At 44.4% G+C, this 16586-nt stretch overlaps 3 protein-coding genes across 4 annotated transcripts; 2 read left to right on the top strand and 1 right to left on the bottom strand.

The window, feature by feature from the left end:
* Position 1: 1 nt before the first annotated feature.
* Positions 2–6649, top strand: arfgap3 (ADP-ribosylation factor GTPase activating protein 3). Its single transcript, XM_079184029.1, has 16 exons — positions 2–138; positions 780–898; positions 1030–1102; positions 1221–1352; positions 1562–1642; positions 1733–1826; positions 1914–1973; positions 2080–2126; positions 2218–2366; positions 2484–2615; positions 2781–2906; positions 3017–3169; positions 3317–3437; positions 3529–3616; positions 3910–4034; positions 4132–6649. The coding sequence occupies exons 1-16, from the start codon at positions 70–72 to the stop codon at positions 4147–4149; spliced, it is 1587 nt and encodes a 528-aa protein (XP_079040155.1). The 5' UTR covers positions 2–69; the 3' UTR covers positions 4150–6649.
* Positions 6650–7288: 639 nt separating this feature from the next.
* Positions 7289–11375, top strand: ikbip (IKBKB interacting protein). Of its 2 annotated transcripts, XM_079183975.1 has the most exons (4): positions 7289–7574; positions 7659–7776; positions 10196–10417; positions 10806–11375. In XM_079183975.1, the coding sequence occupies exons 1-4, from the start codon at positions 7390–7392 to the stop codon at positions 11370–11372; spliced, it is 1092 nt and encodes a 363-aa protein (XP_079040101.1). In that variant the 5' UTR covers positions 7289–7389; the 3' UTR covers positions 11373–11375. The 2 variants fall into 2 exon arrangements, with proteins under 2 accessions (XP_079040101.1, XP_079040100.1); XM_079183974.1 differs by lacking the exons at positions 10196–10417; positions 10806–11375 and adding an exon at positions 8589–10000.
* A 1354-nt stretch (positions 11376–12729) lies between these two features.
* ckap4 (cytoskeleton associated protein 4) lies at positions 12730–16127 on the bottom strand. Its single transcript, XM_079183780.1, has 2 exons — positions 15716–16127; positions 12730–14279 (listed from the first exon to the last, which is right to left on the bottom strand). The coding sequence occupies exons 1-2, from the start codon at positions 16034–16036 to the stop codon at positions 13083–13085; spliced, it is 1518 nt and encodes a 505-aa protein (XP_079039906.1). The 5' UTR covers positions 16037–16127; the 3' UTR covers positions 12730–13082.
* Between the last annotated feature and the right edge of the window lie 459 nt (positions 16128–16586).

The following is a 16586-nucleotide window of genomic DNA, read 5'->3' as shown; positions in this document are numbered from 1 at the left end:
ACACGGGGCTGTTTTTCATGCCACACAAACTGTCCGTCTCACCGTCACTTGTGTCCAACAGATAGAACAATGTCGGAGCCCAACAAGCAGGATATCTCCGCTATTTTTAAGCGACTCCGCGCGGTTCCTACTAACAAGGTGAGCGTTTCAACCGGCGGACGGTTTAGCTGTCTTTAAACAAGGAAGTTGAGTCGGACTATCTGACACGTCGCACTTTGAGAAAACGCTAAAAGCTAGCTTTACTTTCATCAGCTTAATGTGACACTTAGCTGCTACGTGTCGTGTTTAAAATCAGTCGGTGGTGTTGAAGTGTGCCGTGGTGACATTTGAAGGTGTTTTCTGTCAGAAAACATGTGGTCTGTGACCAGATGTTGCGTTAGCTAAGTGGCTGACAGCCTAGCTAAGGCTACATTTTGACAGTTCACCTTAAGCTAGCTGTGTTTGTTAAGGCTTTAAGCCCTCCGACGACTTGGAGATGTAACACCGCAGTGCATACATCCTGAATTACGCAATGAAACTGTGTTTTAAGAGGTAATCTCTTTGCGAAATTCAACCCACTGCACCAACAGCTGTTTGAATCAGATACATGCACAGGCAACGTGCACTTCAGACCTTTATGGTTACAAACTTTTTCTATTTTAATTGTGAACGTGTGATCTGCAACGAGGAGGGAGTTTAAACACAACGTCTTAGCCTCTTTCTTTAAAATATAAATTCACTCTGTTTATACATTAAGATTATTTTATGCGTCTCCTCCTGTGCTCTCTTCTTCCTCCCAGGTTTGCTTTGACTGCTCAGCTAAAAACCCCAGCTGGGCCAGCGTCACCTACGGTGTGTTCCTGTGTATAGACTGCTCTGGGACACACAGGTCTCTTGGTGTGCACCTGACCTTCATCAGGTAATACAAATAATCTAGTGATGTAAACACACAATTGCACAATTAGCATGAGTGGAAAAACCCAGACTAGAGTCTAGGGGGATAATTGTTGTGGAACCTGAGATGCTGTTTGTCCCTCTGTGTTCACACAGGTCCACTGAGCTGGATTTCAATTGGTCGTGGTATCAGCTCAGATGTATGCAAGTGGGAGGCAATGCCAATGCGGTCAGTACCTGAAGGCAGCTCATATCGGCACGCTGTCGACAGATGTCAATGCCAGCGTTGCTTCACACTGGCATTATTTAACTTCGAGCGTCGTCTTCCCCCCCCCCCTTGTCTGCAGTTTTCATTTTTCAGTCAACATGGATGCACAACCAACGCTGCCAACACCAAGTACAACAGCCGGGCTGCTAACCAGTACAGAGAGAAGATAAAGAATTTAGCCACACACGCGACCAGACACCATGGCACCGAGGTAATGCTGACATGGCGGTTTACTGTCTTAAAACGTCCTACGCTTGCAGGTTGCTTCACTGATTGGACAGGAGCCAGAATGGAAGAATCAGATAAAAAACAAACTTTGACTTCCTGCATAGTTCCTCTTTGCTTATCACACTTTGCATTAATTGCACTGTATCTTTAAGTGCGCAGCTGTGTCAGTTGTACTGCTCTTCTTCTGTCCAGTTGTGGCTCGACAGTCAGGCTCCTCTCTCCCCAACGACACCAGACGACAAGCAGCTGGACTTCTTCAGTCTGCATTCACAGGTATAGAAGTGTGATGTCTGCTTGTTGGGTACCTACTTGGAGTGACGGTGGGATTATTAATGTCGCCACGTGTGTCTCTTTGATGCCCAGACTCTTCCTGACAACCTGAACATGCCCAAATCGTATCTCAGCTCCTCCACGTCAGAGAAGCCGTTAACCGGGGAAACGGAGGAAGACACTAACGGTATTCACAAAATGCAAACTGCACTTTGTTGTATTTATCTCAATGCCATTTAATTTGCCTCATCACATGTATATTAAACCTCCTCAGGTAATCTAGATGAGGGTCCTAGTGTGGACATGCTGAGTGCTTCTCCAAAAGCAAATCCAGGTTGGTTTATATTCGTCACTTTTCGGATTTTAGACCTTTTGTTTTTCCAACTGATTTATTGCTAAACTGTCGGCGATGTAACTTTACTGTTCCTCAATCTCTCCAGAGCCCTCCTCTCTTCTTAGGAAGAAGCCAACTGCCGCCAAGAAAACGGTATGTACCCATCTTAACTTTTGGTCGGAAGTATGTTCGTTCACAGACTTTGCATTCATGCCGTGTTTTGTAAAAACGCGTCTGCCTGTAGTTGGCCTCTAAGAAGGGCGGTCTGGGCGCTCAGAAGGTTAGCAGCAAGAGCTTCTCAGAGCTGGAGAAGAAGGCTCAAGCTGCCGACAAGCTCAGGGAGAAAGACGACGGCACCGGTGCTGCCAAGAACTACCAGCCCGAGGAATCCATGTGAGTTTCTTTGTCTTTCCTTATCGTCTTTCACCTGTTCCTACCTTTACCTTGCTGCTGTATTCTCCCTCTGTTTTGTCATTCCTTAAACTCGCCTCCCTTCTCCCCCCCCCTCAGCTCTCCATCCCTGCGACTGGCCTGTAAAGATTTCGAGCAGCAGAGGAAAATTGAGGACAAGAAGTTGAAGGGATTGGAGGGGAATAAGAAAGTGCAAGCAGAGAGACTGGGCATGGGTATGGGCATGAGGAGGTATGATGATGAAGAGACTAGTGACCCTGTTGCTGATAGATCTGTATCTTAGAGTTCCCATGTAAACCTAAACCTAAAATCAAATGTATTAATTTCAGGGCCTTGAGAAGCGTCCTAATCGTCCATGAAAGCGTGTGGTAACCTTGACTCTCTCTCCTCTGTTAGTGGAGTGTCTCACTCCGTGACGTCAGACATGCACATCATCCAGCAGGAGAGTCCGATGGGAAAGAAGACCACCAAAGGACGTCGGTTCACTGAGGACGATGAGGACGAAGGGTCCTTCAGCTCTAAGTCAGATAAATATTATTTGCTGTTTCTGGTATAATTCGTGTTTATCGGCTTCATTTTGTGTTATTTATTACTCTGATTTTGTAACATTTTCATCTGACATTATTCTCTAGGGTCTTGTCCCGGTTTGAGGAACAAACAGAAACCTCCGATACCTTCTCCTCGAGGTGGGATGATAAAGGTGAGGAAGATGGCTGGATGAAGGAGAGCAAGAAACCAGAGCCGGACTTCTTCTTGAGCTCCACTATAACATCGCTGAATGACAGGTACGTTAAAACAGTTTTAACGTAATGTTCCTCCGGAGTGTTCATGACGTTTTGCTACTTATTGTAGCTTGAGACAACAGCTGTTGATTAGTGCTTATTTCTGTTGTTGTATCATAGTTGTTTTTCATTTGTAATGTTTGTTATTAGACCCACGGGCAGAAGAAAACCTGAAGCCGTCCCAGACACCGGAGAAGCTCAGAAAAAGTTCGGCGGTGACGTGAAATCCATCTCTTCTGACACGTACTTTGGAAAACGAGATAACTCCGAGGTACAAAACGCATCCTGCCCGTCCCACATGCTGTGGATACATTGTGTTATACTCTGTGATTTTTGTGTTCATTTCTTTTCTTTTCTTTCAGTACGAGGCCAAAACACGACTGGAAAGATATTCTGGGAGTTCCTCTATAAGTTCAGCAGACCTGTTTGATGATCCAAAGAAACAAGCTGGTGAGAAACAACTCTCTGTTTTGAGAACTTTGTAATCAAGACTCACAAAATGTATTTTTATTCTCTAAAGATTTTACACCTGCAAGCGGGCAACAATCACTTCAACAGTCTACTCGTATGTCACTGCATTCACAATGTTTACTCAGGTTGAGGTCACTAGTTATGTCAGAGTGTTGTCTGTACTTTCTATCTTACAGCATACGACAGAACCGAATAATAAGGCTTAAAACGATTGCCTCATACCACTAACTGAATGTTTTATATTTGTCTTTCTGCTCGTCTTGCGCACACAGCGGGTTCGTACCGTCTGACCAACGTGCTGCCCAGCGCTCCCGACATGTCGCAGCTCAAACTGGGAGTTCGCTCTGTCGCTGGAAAACTCTCCGTCATGGCCAGCGGCGTAGTCAGCTCAATTCAGGTGGGTCAGAAATACGCCCCCGTTGAATCAAGATCGTATGAACATCTTTTCTGACAAAGCATAAGTTCTAATAATGCATATTTTCTTTTTTTTCCAGGATCACTACAGCACCTGAGTCCTGATGCGCCTCCTCTTGGATTCAGCGCCCTAATAGTCGTCCTGTGTTTAACAGAGTCACACGCGTTTCCCAGTGGAGTGGCGGTCGCTCTGGGAGCTAAAGAGGTGCGATGGGGCCAATCTGTTCCACGAAGGCATCCACATTGACGCCCTGTATACATCTATATCTAGTTTTTTATTAGGTCGTGTACATACAACGGTTGTTTGAATCGAGAGGATCAAGCACAATATTTTCAGTGGAAGTAACGTCTTGAAGGGAGACGTCTGTGTACAGTTCTCTTATGAAGTTTAGTTTGCGGTTTATTGATTGGTTCGCTTTGAGGTCTTTGTGGGTTTACATATTTAGAAGTATTATATGTAGCACAGGGTTTATGGTGTTTTGAAGGATGGATTTGCGTTTTGATTCCTTTTTTAGTTGATGAGGTAATAAAATAAAGCAGTGGAGAAATTTCAGTTTGTTTTTAATTGGTCAACATACTCTTGCTCATCACAAGCACTCTGTGTTGTGCTGTTTTGCACATTCCCACGGGTTTGAAAGTGTCCTTTCTGTCCCCAAAGTGCACTTATATTTGCTCCTCCACAGACGGGACCAAACCCTGATATAGAGGCCGCGGGGGACCAGATATATATATATATATAAATATACATTTCTTTAGTCAGGCATACTATCAGTTGTATAAACTGAAATTGGCCTCATTAGCACAGAAGCTTCATTATCTTGCGAATTGTTATGATGTTGTGTTTTTTTTCGTGGGCCGAGCATCGGTTATTCTAAAAGGACGAGATGACATGAAACCTAAGCAGCTATGGAAAACTGAGTATAAAGGAAAAGTTTGACATTTTGGGGAAATATACTCATTCGCTTTCTCGCCAAGAGTATGTTGAGAAGATTGACAACACTCTCATATCTGTCGGTTAGCTTAGCATAAAGACTGGGAACAGGGGGAAACAGCTAGCCTGGCTCTGTCTGAAGGTAACAAGTATTTCTACCAACCAAAGTGTAACAAGTTTGGGTTAAACAAATAAGATATAACTATGCTAAGCTAAGCTAACTGGCAGCTGGCTGTAGCTGTGTACATATATATTAACAGAAATGAGTGTTACCAATCATCTCATCTAATTATATTCATTAAGCAATCTGCATAATAGCATTATGATGAGCCTGCACCATGCGGGTCAGTTGCACCATGCGGGTCAGTTGCACCGTGCGTCTTTGTCTCCATCCTGTTGCTTTGAATCAGACACTTTTAAGACGTCGTAATCGATAACGTGGTCGACGTTGTAACCTGTAGATTCATGAATTTTTGACGGGTGCCTTTTTGGTGATGTTTTGGTTTTAATTTCTAGATGTTTTTTTGTTGGTAGTTGTGTTTACATGTCTGCTATAACTTTCCATGTTGCCCCCCCTTAAATTGAACTGCACACACTAAAGACTCTTGACTAGAATCTCCTGATGCAGTGGGACTTCTTTGTAGCTTTCAGGCCCCTGTTGTACAGCAACTTATACACATATATATACATATATGTGTATATATATAACAATATGAATGTAAACAATCCCTTTAAAGCCCTCTTTTTTTGTTGTTGCTGTAACATACTGCCAGAGTTCAGGTTATTTCTTTAATTCTGAGCTGGTAATTGGGTGTGATTTTGGATTTGACATTTAAAAGCAATAGAAGAACCGGATGATGTCCGTTTATGGCTCTTGATATGGAATAACCACGGCTTTAGCGTTGGCCTTCAGTGTATTAGCATTTAGGTAGAGTTGTGCCATGATGCTGGAAAGGCTTCTACAGATATCTAATCGTGGACTAGAGTTTATAAAAGCCCTGATCGGCGACAGGATGATTATATTACTGAGTGATTTCGGTACTGTTTCTGCTTCTCAGGAGTTTGATTGGAGTTGTTAAATATGGAACACTGAAAGAGAAAGTCGTAGATCCTTCAATGACCAAATATTTGTTTACTCCATCACTCTATGCCTTAGTCCAAAGATCTCTGATTAACGCGCCCTCGTATTGCAATATTGTGGATTCGTCTGGTTGCCGTTTTGCACATTGTTTGTTAGAAATTGCATGTGGCAGCTTTTGCTTGAATGTACTGTATTTACAATTGAACCGTTGCCTCTCAAGTTGATGTTGCGTCCACAGACTTTAATTTGTGTTGATCTTTGTAAGATTGTTTGTCTTCTGCCGTTTTAATATTGTTAAATGTTACGTAAGCGAATAGTAGCTTGTGTAAGTTGCATGACCCTTGTAGTTGATACACGCTGACACATCCTGGATACAGACAGCATACGGCTGTTGGGCCCTAATAAATAACGCTATAGAGTAACAGAATCGTTCAATTAGAACTGTATAGTACTGCTACATGCAATGATGTATAGGGCTTTGAATTACCGTTTATAGAAAGCTACAGATAATCAAGTTTTGACATATTTTGACACTCAAAATGTAAGTAAGATTTTTTGAAACATGCCAAATAAATGGCTTGTGCCGAAGCTCTCCTACCTGGTCATTTCTTTGCCAACACTGCACAGACACTGTTTCTCTCTGTGTTTGATTACATTCTTCTAACCCCCAAACTAGTCAATTTACAGTCAAATAAAACAGGGATAAGCAGCAGATCCACACATTGGAGAAGCTAAATTCTCTATCCGATGTCTAATCAATGAATCGATTAGTTGTTTCAGCTTCTACCTAATGTTAATCCAGCATGGCCCCCTTCAGGACCGATGCTGCCACCCCGCTTACGTGGCTGGCTGAGGCGTTTAAGGTGCTTAGTACGCTGTCGGAGCTATGAGTGTTTAAATTAGAACTCCGTTTATGGTTTAAAGCATAGTTTTTACAATGAAAAAAAATATAATGTTGTTGAAAACAATTGGTTTGCTTGATGTAACAGACAAAAACATCCAAACAAGGGCTAGATCTAACCGTTTTTTGTGTTTTAATTTAACAATTCTGTTAATAGTTGTATTTACGACTTTAAGTGGAGGACACGAAAGCGGCATTTTCCCAAGGAACAGTGAAAAGCGAAAAAGGGTTGCTTTTTATCGGTAACAGTCGTTAATTACACACTTCTTACGTTACTTTAGCATCCCACATTATGACCGTATCTGTGGGAGACGTGTTGTTTTACTCTGCAGCCTAACAAATAGCTGTTTAGACTTGTTTGTACCGTTAGGGCCTGCTGAATTCATTCAGAGTAAAAGCTGCTAATAGTGCGCTGGTGTGTTAAAATGCGTACTGAGTTCAAACAAAGGAAGAAGTCACAAAAACAAAGCGACGAAGCGGCCGAAACGTCGGATGCAAACTGCAAAAATGAAACGCATAAAGCCAAGATTCAAGCTGGAAACAACGCAGGAGTGAATAAAACGTCTATAATGTGCTTATTGTCGCTCGCAGCGTGCGGAGCTCTGAGTTGGTAAGTCATCAGCAACATCTGTGTTATAAATGTGTTTTTATTTGTTTCTCTCTACTAAAGTCTTTGTGTCTCTCTTGGGTTCAGGGTGGTGCTGCAACAGAATGAGAGGTTTTCCCAAATTGAGGAAAAGTACAAATCTTTACACGGAAAGACTTCGAGTCTGTTCGACATGGAGGAAGACGTCCTGAAGGTTTCTGAGAAGGTACGTTTGACGCCCTGTGTTCATCATATGAATACACAGTGAACATGCTTTAAAGGGTCAATTCACCCAAATTACACCCTAAAAAAATGAACCCCATGCAGAAAATGTTGGTATTATGTGCCTGTCTGAACCTCCACCCCTTACACATTAGAATGAATGACATTCGATTAGATATATTATGTATAATTGCATATATTTCTACTACAAATGAAAGTCCCTATATACTGTAGATATACAAATATATTCAGTAGTTTGTGCACCACAAATTAAATTCCATGCATCTCAATTGTATTGGGATGGAGGCAGAATTCTCAGAGACGGATATTTAAAAACCTAATGAGATAATACCCAAAATAAAGTGATAGAATACATGATTTGACTTTGTGTTATTTGTGAAATCGTACAGATTTTTTTTCTATGCAAAACTTGCACTTGTGTCTCTGCTTTTCTTGTGAAATTCTGGATAGTTTTACACTTTCAGCCCCATAAAAAATATTCAAATAGAGCAACCGGAGGACACAAACCCCCCCCCCCCCCATACAATCCTGTGACGATGTGGGTCGCTGTACTTTGTTTGTTTGTTTTTTGACAATTGAAGAAAAACTTGTCTTTGTTGCATCCCCTTTCATCTCTAGTATCCACATTTATGTGCTCTTCCAACACTTTCTATCTTTCATGCATCACTTGTATTGCAAACACTACCGTTGTGTGTGTGCATGCTCATTGTTTCCTGCTCCGTCTGTAACATATGAATACTGAGGACCATAGAGCTCCCACAGAAACAGCCCTCCTGCTTTGTGTTGCGGCCGCAGCTCGCCGCCTCTGAAGATGACCTACAGGAGGCGCTCTCCGCCGTCTCCTTGGCAGCGCGACTCCAGCAGGACATCTCCACCCTCCACGCCGTCGTCATGTCGATGCAGGCCGATGAAGACTCTGCCTCTCGGGACCTGCAGACGGTCAACGCCCACTTCCTGAACGTGACTGAGACGTGGCAGGAGCGCCTGGCCGCCATCGCCTTCGACCTGGCCACCCTGAAGGCCGAGTCTCGGGAGGCCCATGTCGGAGCCACGGAGCGGGTGAACGAGGCCGAGCGGAGGGGCCGGTCGCTGGCCGAGAGGTTGGAGGAGCTGGAGGACAGCACCAGGAGGAACGCCCGAGCTCTGGAGCGCACGGAGGGAGACGACACCCAGCGGACGCAGGATCATCTGGACTGGAACACCAAGCAGATCCACAAGCTGGAGGAGCAGATCGGCAGCCTAACCAAGAGGGAGGCCGAGCTCGGCACCCAGCTCCAGGAGCACATTCCCCGGGCGCAGCAGTGTGAGGAGCACCTGCCCCAGGTGGAGGAGGCGGTGCGCTCCATCCTGAGGCTGACGGGGGATCTCAGCGGGGCGGAGAAGCGCCTGGAGGAGGTGACGTTACAGGTGTTCGGGACCGAGGACAGCATGCTGAAAGCGCTCAACGAAATCCTCGAGATCAGACAGGAGCTGGACGCCCTGCAGGCTCAAAACAGCATCCTCAAGATGAAGAACGAGCTGTCCGTGGTTAAAGAGGCGGTCCGTGAACTCACCATGGTGCTGCGGGGAGGAGCAGACGACAGCCAGAAGGACCCTGATGCTCTGGAGGAAGAAGGATGGAATGAGGAAGAGGAGGAGGAGTGGGAAAAAGACGACATGGATGAGACGACTCAACTTCTACATGATGACCTCACTGAATGATGTCATTGTTTTGAAGGAGTTGTGTCTTACTTTTAGCTGTAAAAAAACTATCAAAGTTCAGTATTCATGTTTTTCTAAATGTGTACCTCAGTTTAATGTCAGAAAATGTTGACCATCGTTACATGAACTCTGGTGTACATGCACTGTATTATATGATGAAGAATATTTATTTTAATATTTGTTCAATGTGGAGTGACACATTTTTTTTGTAATGTATAAAACAAAAACCAAATACCGGTATATGAAGATATCTGTGCCGCTCTTTCCAGATAAAACTACATTGATTAATCTGATCGACAAAAAAACTATTAGGTTTGTTGTTTTTCTTTAAACTGTATATTTTGGGGAAAACACATTATAGGAAAATACAAAATTTTTCCCAATTCCTGAAATTCTTTTGACAAAACAATTCATTGATGAATCCATAAAATAACCTTTGAATATTTGTTTGTAGATGTGTAACAAGTCTTGATATTTTTGATGACTTTGGTTTCACCTGTTGAAAGCATGGCAATTATTTCATCACTGGACTCGTTTAATAAAATCACCTTTTTTTTACTGAAAAGGTTGTATTTGTGTTAAATCCTCTCGTTTCTCTCCTGTGTTTGTTTGTTCACAAAGGATAAATCATGTCTTGTAACGTGTGATCGCTTTGAATACCCTTCACCTCCTGAACACACAAACTCTTCGTCCTGTTTCAGTGTAAGAGCGTGCAGCTGATGTTGGAGGGCCTCGGGGGTGAGCGGGGGGCTCTGCGGCCCCGGCTGGAGGCTTTGGAGCAGGAAGTGAGCCGGCTGGACGAGTGGTCCTCTGGGCTGAATGAGAAACGAGCTCAGCTTCAGACCAGCCAGACGTCACTGAGAGACGCCGTGGGACAGATCGAAAAGCGCACCTCGGCCATCGCAGCGGACTTTACCAACAAGGTGTGTCAGACTGTTTTCATTTATTGCCCAAGTAGACGATTTAATCAACTGTAAATAACATAGTTGTTCTACAAAAAATGCAAAATTTAAAAAGTGTGTTTGTGTACACCACAATGGAAAAGATGAGACAAAATATGTATGACTTGATGCAAAACTACATGAGGCAACTTGTACCTCTAAATACCTAATTACCTTCTGTGGCCGTAGAAGAGATCCCATCTAACTAATTATAATTCTAATAATAATTTAATCTGCTCGAATATATTAAATCTAGAAAGATTAATTTAGCTAAGGTGAAGCCCTTATTCTTGTTGTAGAAAACCATTTTTCCTATTTTATTTTAGAAATGGGTGTCTGAGCCTCCGTCCCTCTGTATTTCCCCCACTAGGTGGCGTCGGTGAGGACAGACGTGCGCAGGATGGACGGTCTGCAGTCCGAGCTGGAGTCTCTGCTCACTCAGGTGGCGGAGCTCGAGGACAAGACCGCTCAGTTGGAGCACAGCATGGTCAAACGCATCGGGGACGTGCTGACCGGCAGCATCGACCGAGTCGCCAATCTCCGCGCCGCGTGTGAACGCAACACCAAGGCCATAGAGAAGCTCCGCGGGCGCGTCCCTGAACTCACCGCCGCAGACGAGCAGATCTCTGATCGCCTGCGGGAGCTGGAGAGCGGCAGAGCTCGCATGATAAGAACGCTGACTTTCGCCTCCGACCTTAAACCCAAAGTTGCAGCCATTAAGAGGGACTTTGGGGCGTTTGACCCTCAGCTGTCAGACCTCACTCTGCGGATAGGGAGACTGGCAGAGGAGCTGATGAAGAGAGAGCAGGAGGTGGCTGAGGTTAGACAGACACTGGCCAACCTCACTGCAGTGGAGGGAGATTTAAACGTTACATCTAAACAGGTTAGTGAAATAGCTGATATTTCTGATATTAGAGAGATGCACCGGCCAACATGAGCAGCACACTTCAACGTCCTCGAGATCAACGTTTTCCATACTACTGTTTGAAGGTTTGCCAAAATAAACCTTTTTTTGACACCAAACTTTGACTCAGTGAGAAGTATGAATGACTCAGAGTGATGTCTGAGGATGCCAATCAACTGCAACGTCGCGGGTTCGATTCCAGCCTCGGGCCCCTTGTTGCATGTCTCACCTCTCTCTCTTTGTCTCCCCTACTTTTACACCACCACGGGTAGGGGGTGGTGGTTTACAAACATAAGAAGGTAGCATGAATGTGAACATTCTGGCACCTCTGTGTCCCTTTCTAAAGTGTTTTTGAAGTTTGCTTGTGGTTAAGCAAGCTCAGCAAGTGTGTTTCCTTTGTTGACTCCTGTCAGCCAACATTAGAGGCTGAGATTTCACTGGTTTGTTGTCGTTTTGTCACCTTTTTAACTGATTTCTGAGCCGTAAAATTGAGGCTGGTGAGTTTGCTTCTTGTGTGTCTGTGGACATGTTGTGTCCACTCTATATTGTCACAACTGTGCAATAATAATTATAGTAATCATCCTTGAATAGACCGTTTTTTTACGTAAACAAACAAGATAAAACTTTTTTACGAGGTTATGTTTCTGTGCTTATTTTGTGTTCTTTGGACAGAGCCGGGTTATTGCTGTTTTCCAGTCTGTATGATCAGTTAACTGGCTCCTGGTATCTGCTTCAGGATCAGAGATCTTGACACAAAATATCAGCTTTCAATAATAAACTGAGGAAAATCATGCAGCCAGGCCACAAGATATTTATTATTAGTTGACTGATGAAGCTTCAGATTAATGGTGAGACGTCTTCAAGGCCTCTTACTACAAAAAGTCCCAGTTTTCTCTTCCTCAAATCCTGTTTGTGTACTTTTTAAAGCAGCTTTTTGCTCTTTATGGATCAAATGTTGCACCCCAGACAAAAGCTCCTCCCCTTTACCGATGAGGTTTTTCAAGACTTGAGATTCCAGTTGTTTTTGAAAACAAAACTATGTTTAAAAAGCACTTCCTTGCATCCCCTGGGCGCTCTACATTACTTAAGGGTCCATTAGAGTCCAAATGCTTTCCAGCAAATAACAACTGCAGCCACAGGTGTTCAACAAGGAAGCACATTTCTGCAGAACACCTGGAAGAAGGTCAAACGTAAACCTCAAAAGAGATAAATTACATGTTATCTGTTACCGCAGTTTGAAGATGAAAGAGCTCAATGTATCACTCATGATGTAATAGTAAAGGCACCTTAAGCACCAAATCATAGTTTTAACCGGTAATGTAATGAAATGAGAAGGTTCCTCACAGCTTTAGGTCAACAAACGTTTTTATTCTTGTAATAAAAAACATGGAGTGCTCAAAAAGAGCTTATTATTGCATTTGGTTGGTTTAAAAAGAACATACGGCCGTGGCACACAAAATTACTCAAAACAAAACAGAAGAAAAAAAAGGAACTACAGTGCAGAATGAGTGTGTATTTGAATTCACAGATCAGCAGCAGGCTACAGCTCTGCCCCTCCCCCCGTCCTAACTCCCCACATTGGCTACATTTCTACGAAAATGCGCGACACCGTGACATCGACCATCAAGTTTGTGAAAAAATGATTCGTCAAGAAAACAGGGGAAACGTGGGTTATGGTCAGCCTTTGGGAATCATTATTGTCATGTTTTGGTGTCCTGATGTCACGCTGCCAACTCAAACTCCCTACTTTCCTTTCTTGCCCTTGGATAAGTCCTCCAGTGTCTTCGTGGTTGCCTGCAGAGTTTTCTGAAGAGCAGAAATGGCCTTATCGTGGCCTTCTAGCTTGGCCGCCTTGTCTTCCAAACCAGCTACCACGCTTCTTAAACTCTGCAGCTGCTCTGGCTTTATGCTGCTGCTGCTGGCCTCCAGAGCAGCGAGCCTCTCCTCCAAGACCACCACCTTTCCACCCAGGCTGGAGTCCTTCGAAGACAGCTTGGTCTGGGAACTACCCAGAGAGGCCATGTTGGACTGGAGCTCCCCCAAACTGCTCTTCAGCGCCTCCATGTCCTGCTCCACGCCAGATTTGGCTTTCTGTGCGGCTAGAGTGCTTTCATGGGTGTCGTACTTGGCGAACAGTGATTCCACTTTGGTGGAGATGTCTGACACGGACGCTGACAGGGAATCCTCGATCTCCTCCGATGTTTTAACTCTGGCCTCCAGGTCCTCCGATCTTTTCTGGACCTGAGCAGCAGCTTCTCGCACCTGCTGCTCCACGTTACGGACGGCATCGACGGCGTGCTCCACGCCGCTCTCCAGGGTCGTGCTTTTGTCCTTCAGAGCCTGGACGTCGGCCTCTGCTACAGACAGTGACTGCCTCAGGTTCCCAACAGTGTCTTGCACCACTGACCTCACTGATCCGACTTCCTGAGACAGCGAGGCTACTTCCTGGTTACGGGTCTGGAGCTCTGACCTCACAGCGCCTATCTGCTCCCTAAAGGAGTCAGCTGAGGCATCGGCAGCCTCTTTGGCTGTTTTGATCTCAGCTACGGCTTCGACGATGGCCGACAGCTCCTGTTTGATGAGCGAAGGGTCTTCCATGTCCCCCAGACGGGCCTTGAGATCAGCCAGCTGGCTCTGCGCTTCGCCCTGAGCTTCGGTGAACTCGGCCACGTTGGCCGTGATGGACTGACTCACTTCAGCCAGACGCTCCTCCACAGTCTTCTCCAGAGAGGCGAAGTCCCTCTCTCGGGCCTCCTTCAGCTCGTTGATGCCGTCTGAAAGGTCCCTCAGTAGGTTGTTCTGGAGCCTCTGGAGGGCCTCCTCCACCTTCCTCGTCTCCACCTCGCCCCTCTTCATCCGGCTGACTGCCCCCTCCAGCTCCACCCGCGTGATGCCCAGGGATGACTCCAGCCCGTCCACAACGCTGCTCAGGGACTCCACCTGTAGGACAACATCCATTTTAACATCTACAGATATGATTGAACACGTGTAGATCCTAATGCACTCCAATAACTGCAATGTGTCACTCAACATCAACTGTTCAGGAACTAAGAAAGTTTTAAGATGTGTGCATTTTTCAGATGATGCAGCGAGTTTTAAAATAGTACATTTTCCTATGAAAAAAGCCTTTATAGAATAAAAAGCTTTCAATGGCATCTCATGGTCTTCATCAGTGAATGAAGTTGTCCCATTTGTAACAGAGTTACAGAGTCGCATTCATTCACTGATGAAGACTGATTTTGTGGAAAGCTCAGTAAAAATGATAGTAAGTGGATCTTGAGTTAACATTACTTTGTAAAACTACTACTAAGGACAAGAAAGAACTTTACCTGTTGTCTCAATCTTGTAATTTGCCCTCAAACTTTCAATTATTACACTTCCTAAACATGCTAAATTAGATATATAACAATATTTTGTTCCATATTGAGTTGGTGTAACATTTTCAATTGTATGGGAATTTTCCAAAATTTATATTAGCATGGAACTTCGTTCTTGATCTTCAGAAAAGTATGGCAAAAGTATCTTGACTAAAGGTCCACTTACTAGCTTTTTCCATTGAAAAAAAAAAGATAAAATCAAAAAGATGGTGAAAGAAATAGTCCACATAATTTGTTTTTATTCATGGCAGTGGAATTTAACACCTTGGTAAATATTCACAGTGCAATCGTTGATCCCCGGTGTCACTATTATGAGCACTATTGTAGAAGTGTGCTCACACCCAAAGTAAACTTGTACAACAAACACGTTCCACTACATCTGCATGAGGAAAGTCGAGTCTCCACATAGCTGAAGCATGTGGAGGTAAGAATGTGATAGAGTACTTTCAGGAAGTGAGGAGAGAATGAATGAAAGGGGGAGGGCTTCAGTTATATAAGCCAGTATGCTTTATTTTGCATGCTATGACACTGAACAATGACATTTTTATTACTGCAAAATGGTTTGATGATCAGACATTACTAATCTGTCCTCCTATAAAACAGAGGGAGGCGTGAACTCGTCCTTATATGTTGTCCTCAAACAAAAGAAAATCAAACAGAAAACAATGAAACAATACATTATATATTTACACAGGGTCTGAAACTTTTATTTGTACTTTTTTGGAAGTTTTCTGAATGTAAGGAGGTATAAAGAGGAGGAGTTCACCAAACCCATCACTGTAGATGACCAAACCTACCCAACCCCCACCAGTACACCCACCAGTACACCCAGTACAACACCTATACGGACAGTTATGTAATGTCTGACAAAAACAATGCATTGCCTATATATAAAGTTTATATTACGATGGGGTTTGTGGTAAAGTTTGGGACCCCCTGCTGATGTCATTCACACTCAGTTCGTACTTCTCCCCACATTGATTCGTGGCTTTCTCTTACCTGTTGAACGACGCTCTCCATTTTTCCGCTCAGCTCTGCGTTGTGCCGTGCGCTCTCCTCATGTCTGGCACCGGTCTTTCGGATTTCCTCCACAACCTGCTGTAAATAAAAAGCAGCAAACCCGGCAGCGCCCAATAACGCGATGTAGAACACAGTGGTCGCCAAAAGGCCGAGGCAGCTCCCTGATCCTGGCCCCTGAGGTTCGGGGCCACTCACCCCGTTACCGGTGCTCTTCGGGCTTTTCTTCGACGCATCCTCTTGGATGGATGCGGCGGCGCTCTTCTCGCTCGAGCTGTTCTTGTTTCGGTTTTTCGCAGTCATCGTCAATTGGGAGCTCGCTGAGAGAAGTGTGTGTAGGGGTGTGTGTGTGAGAGAGAGGGGTGTGTGAAGGGTGAGAGCTACTGCTGTTTTGCAGTCGTGGATGGAGAATGTTTCCAGTACAGTCCCACTAACCGGCCCAGTAGCGTATCAGTGAGCGCGTCGTGTCTCTCCATGGGGCTTTTTAGCGTTGAGGTATGCGGATGGGGGCTGTCCCATGTTAAACTTCAGGCTATGGGTCCACTGTAATGACAGAAAACACCAGAAATATGAATGCACCAGAAACTAGATCCTCCACATTCTTTTAAAACAATAATGAGGTTTCTGCAGAAGCATCTCTGGTGCTACAGCACTGATTATTCCTAAAATATGGTTTAGACAACTTCAGTGACTTTTCCACAGGTGTTGTTCCTACAGGTTTAAAATGAGCATACGTTTTATTCATCTTTTAAGTAACTTGAAGTGAGCAAAATGTCACTGTGATCTACTGAAGGACAAAAGATGCTCTAACTTGGGACAAAACGCTGCAGCCTCCCAACCGTGCATTGCTGTC

The sequence above is a fragment of the Pholis gunnellus genome, assembly GCF_910591455.1.
Source record: "Pholis gunnellus genome assembly, chromosome: 22".
NCBI lineage: Eukaryota > Metazoa > Chordata > Actinopteri > Perciformes > Pholidae > Pholis > Pholis gunnellus.
This window is presented reverse-complemented; position numbering and strand designations above follow the sequence as displayed.

Bases quoted from the DNA above. Each gene is read 5' to 3' on its own strand.
- ckap4 (XM_079183780.1), bottom strand. From the start codon at position 16,036: ATGACTGCGAAAAACCGAAACAAGAACAGCTCGAGCGAGAAGAGCGCC. The intron at 14,280-15,715 runs GTAAGAGAAAGC...GTTGTCCTACAG, and splicing joins TGGAGAGCGTCGTTCAACAG to GTGGAGTCCCTGAGCAGCGT.
- arfgap3 (XM_079184029.1), top strand. From the start codon at position 70: ATGTCGGAGCCCAACAAGCAGGATATCTCCGCTATTTTTAAGCGACTC. The intron at 1,827-1,913 runs GTATTCACAAAA...AAACCTCCTCAG, and splicing joins AACGGAGGAAGACACTAACG to GTAATCTAGATGAGGGTCCT. The intron at 2,367-2,483 runs GTGAGTTTCTTT...CCCCCCCCTCAG, and splicing joins TACCAGCCCGAGGAATCCAT to CTCTCCATCCCTGCGACTGG.
- ikbip (XM_079183974.1), top strand. From the start codon at position 7,390: ATGCGTACTGAGTTCAAACAAAGGAAGAAGTCACAAAAACAAAGCGAC. The intron at 7,575-7,658 runs GTAAGTCATCAG...TCTTGGGTTCAG, and splicing joins GCGTGCGGAGCTCTGAGTTG to GGTGGTGCTGCAACAGAATG. The intron at 7,777-8,588 runs GTACGTTTGACG...TTGCGGCCGCAG, and splicing joins TCCTGAAGGTTTCTGAGAAG to CTCGCCGCCTCTGAAGATGA.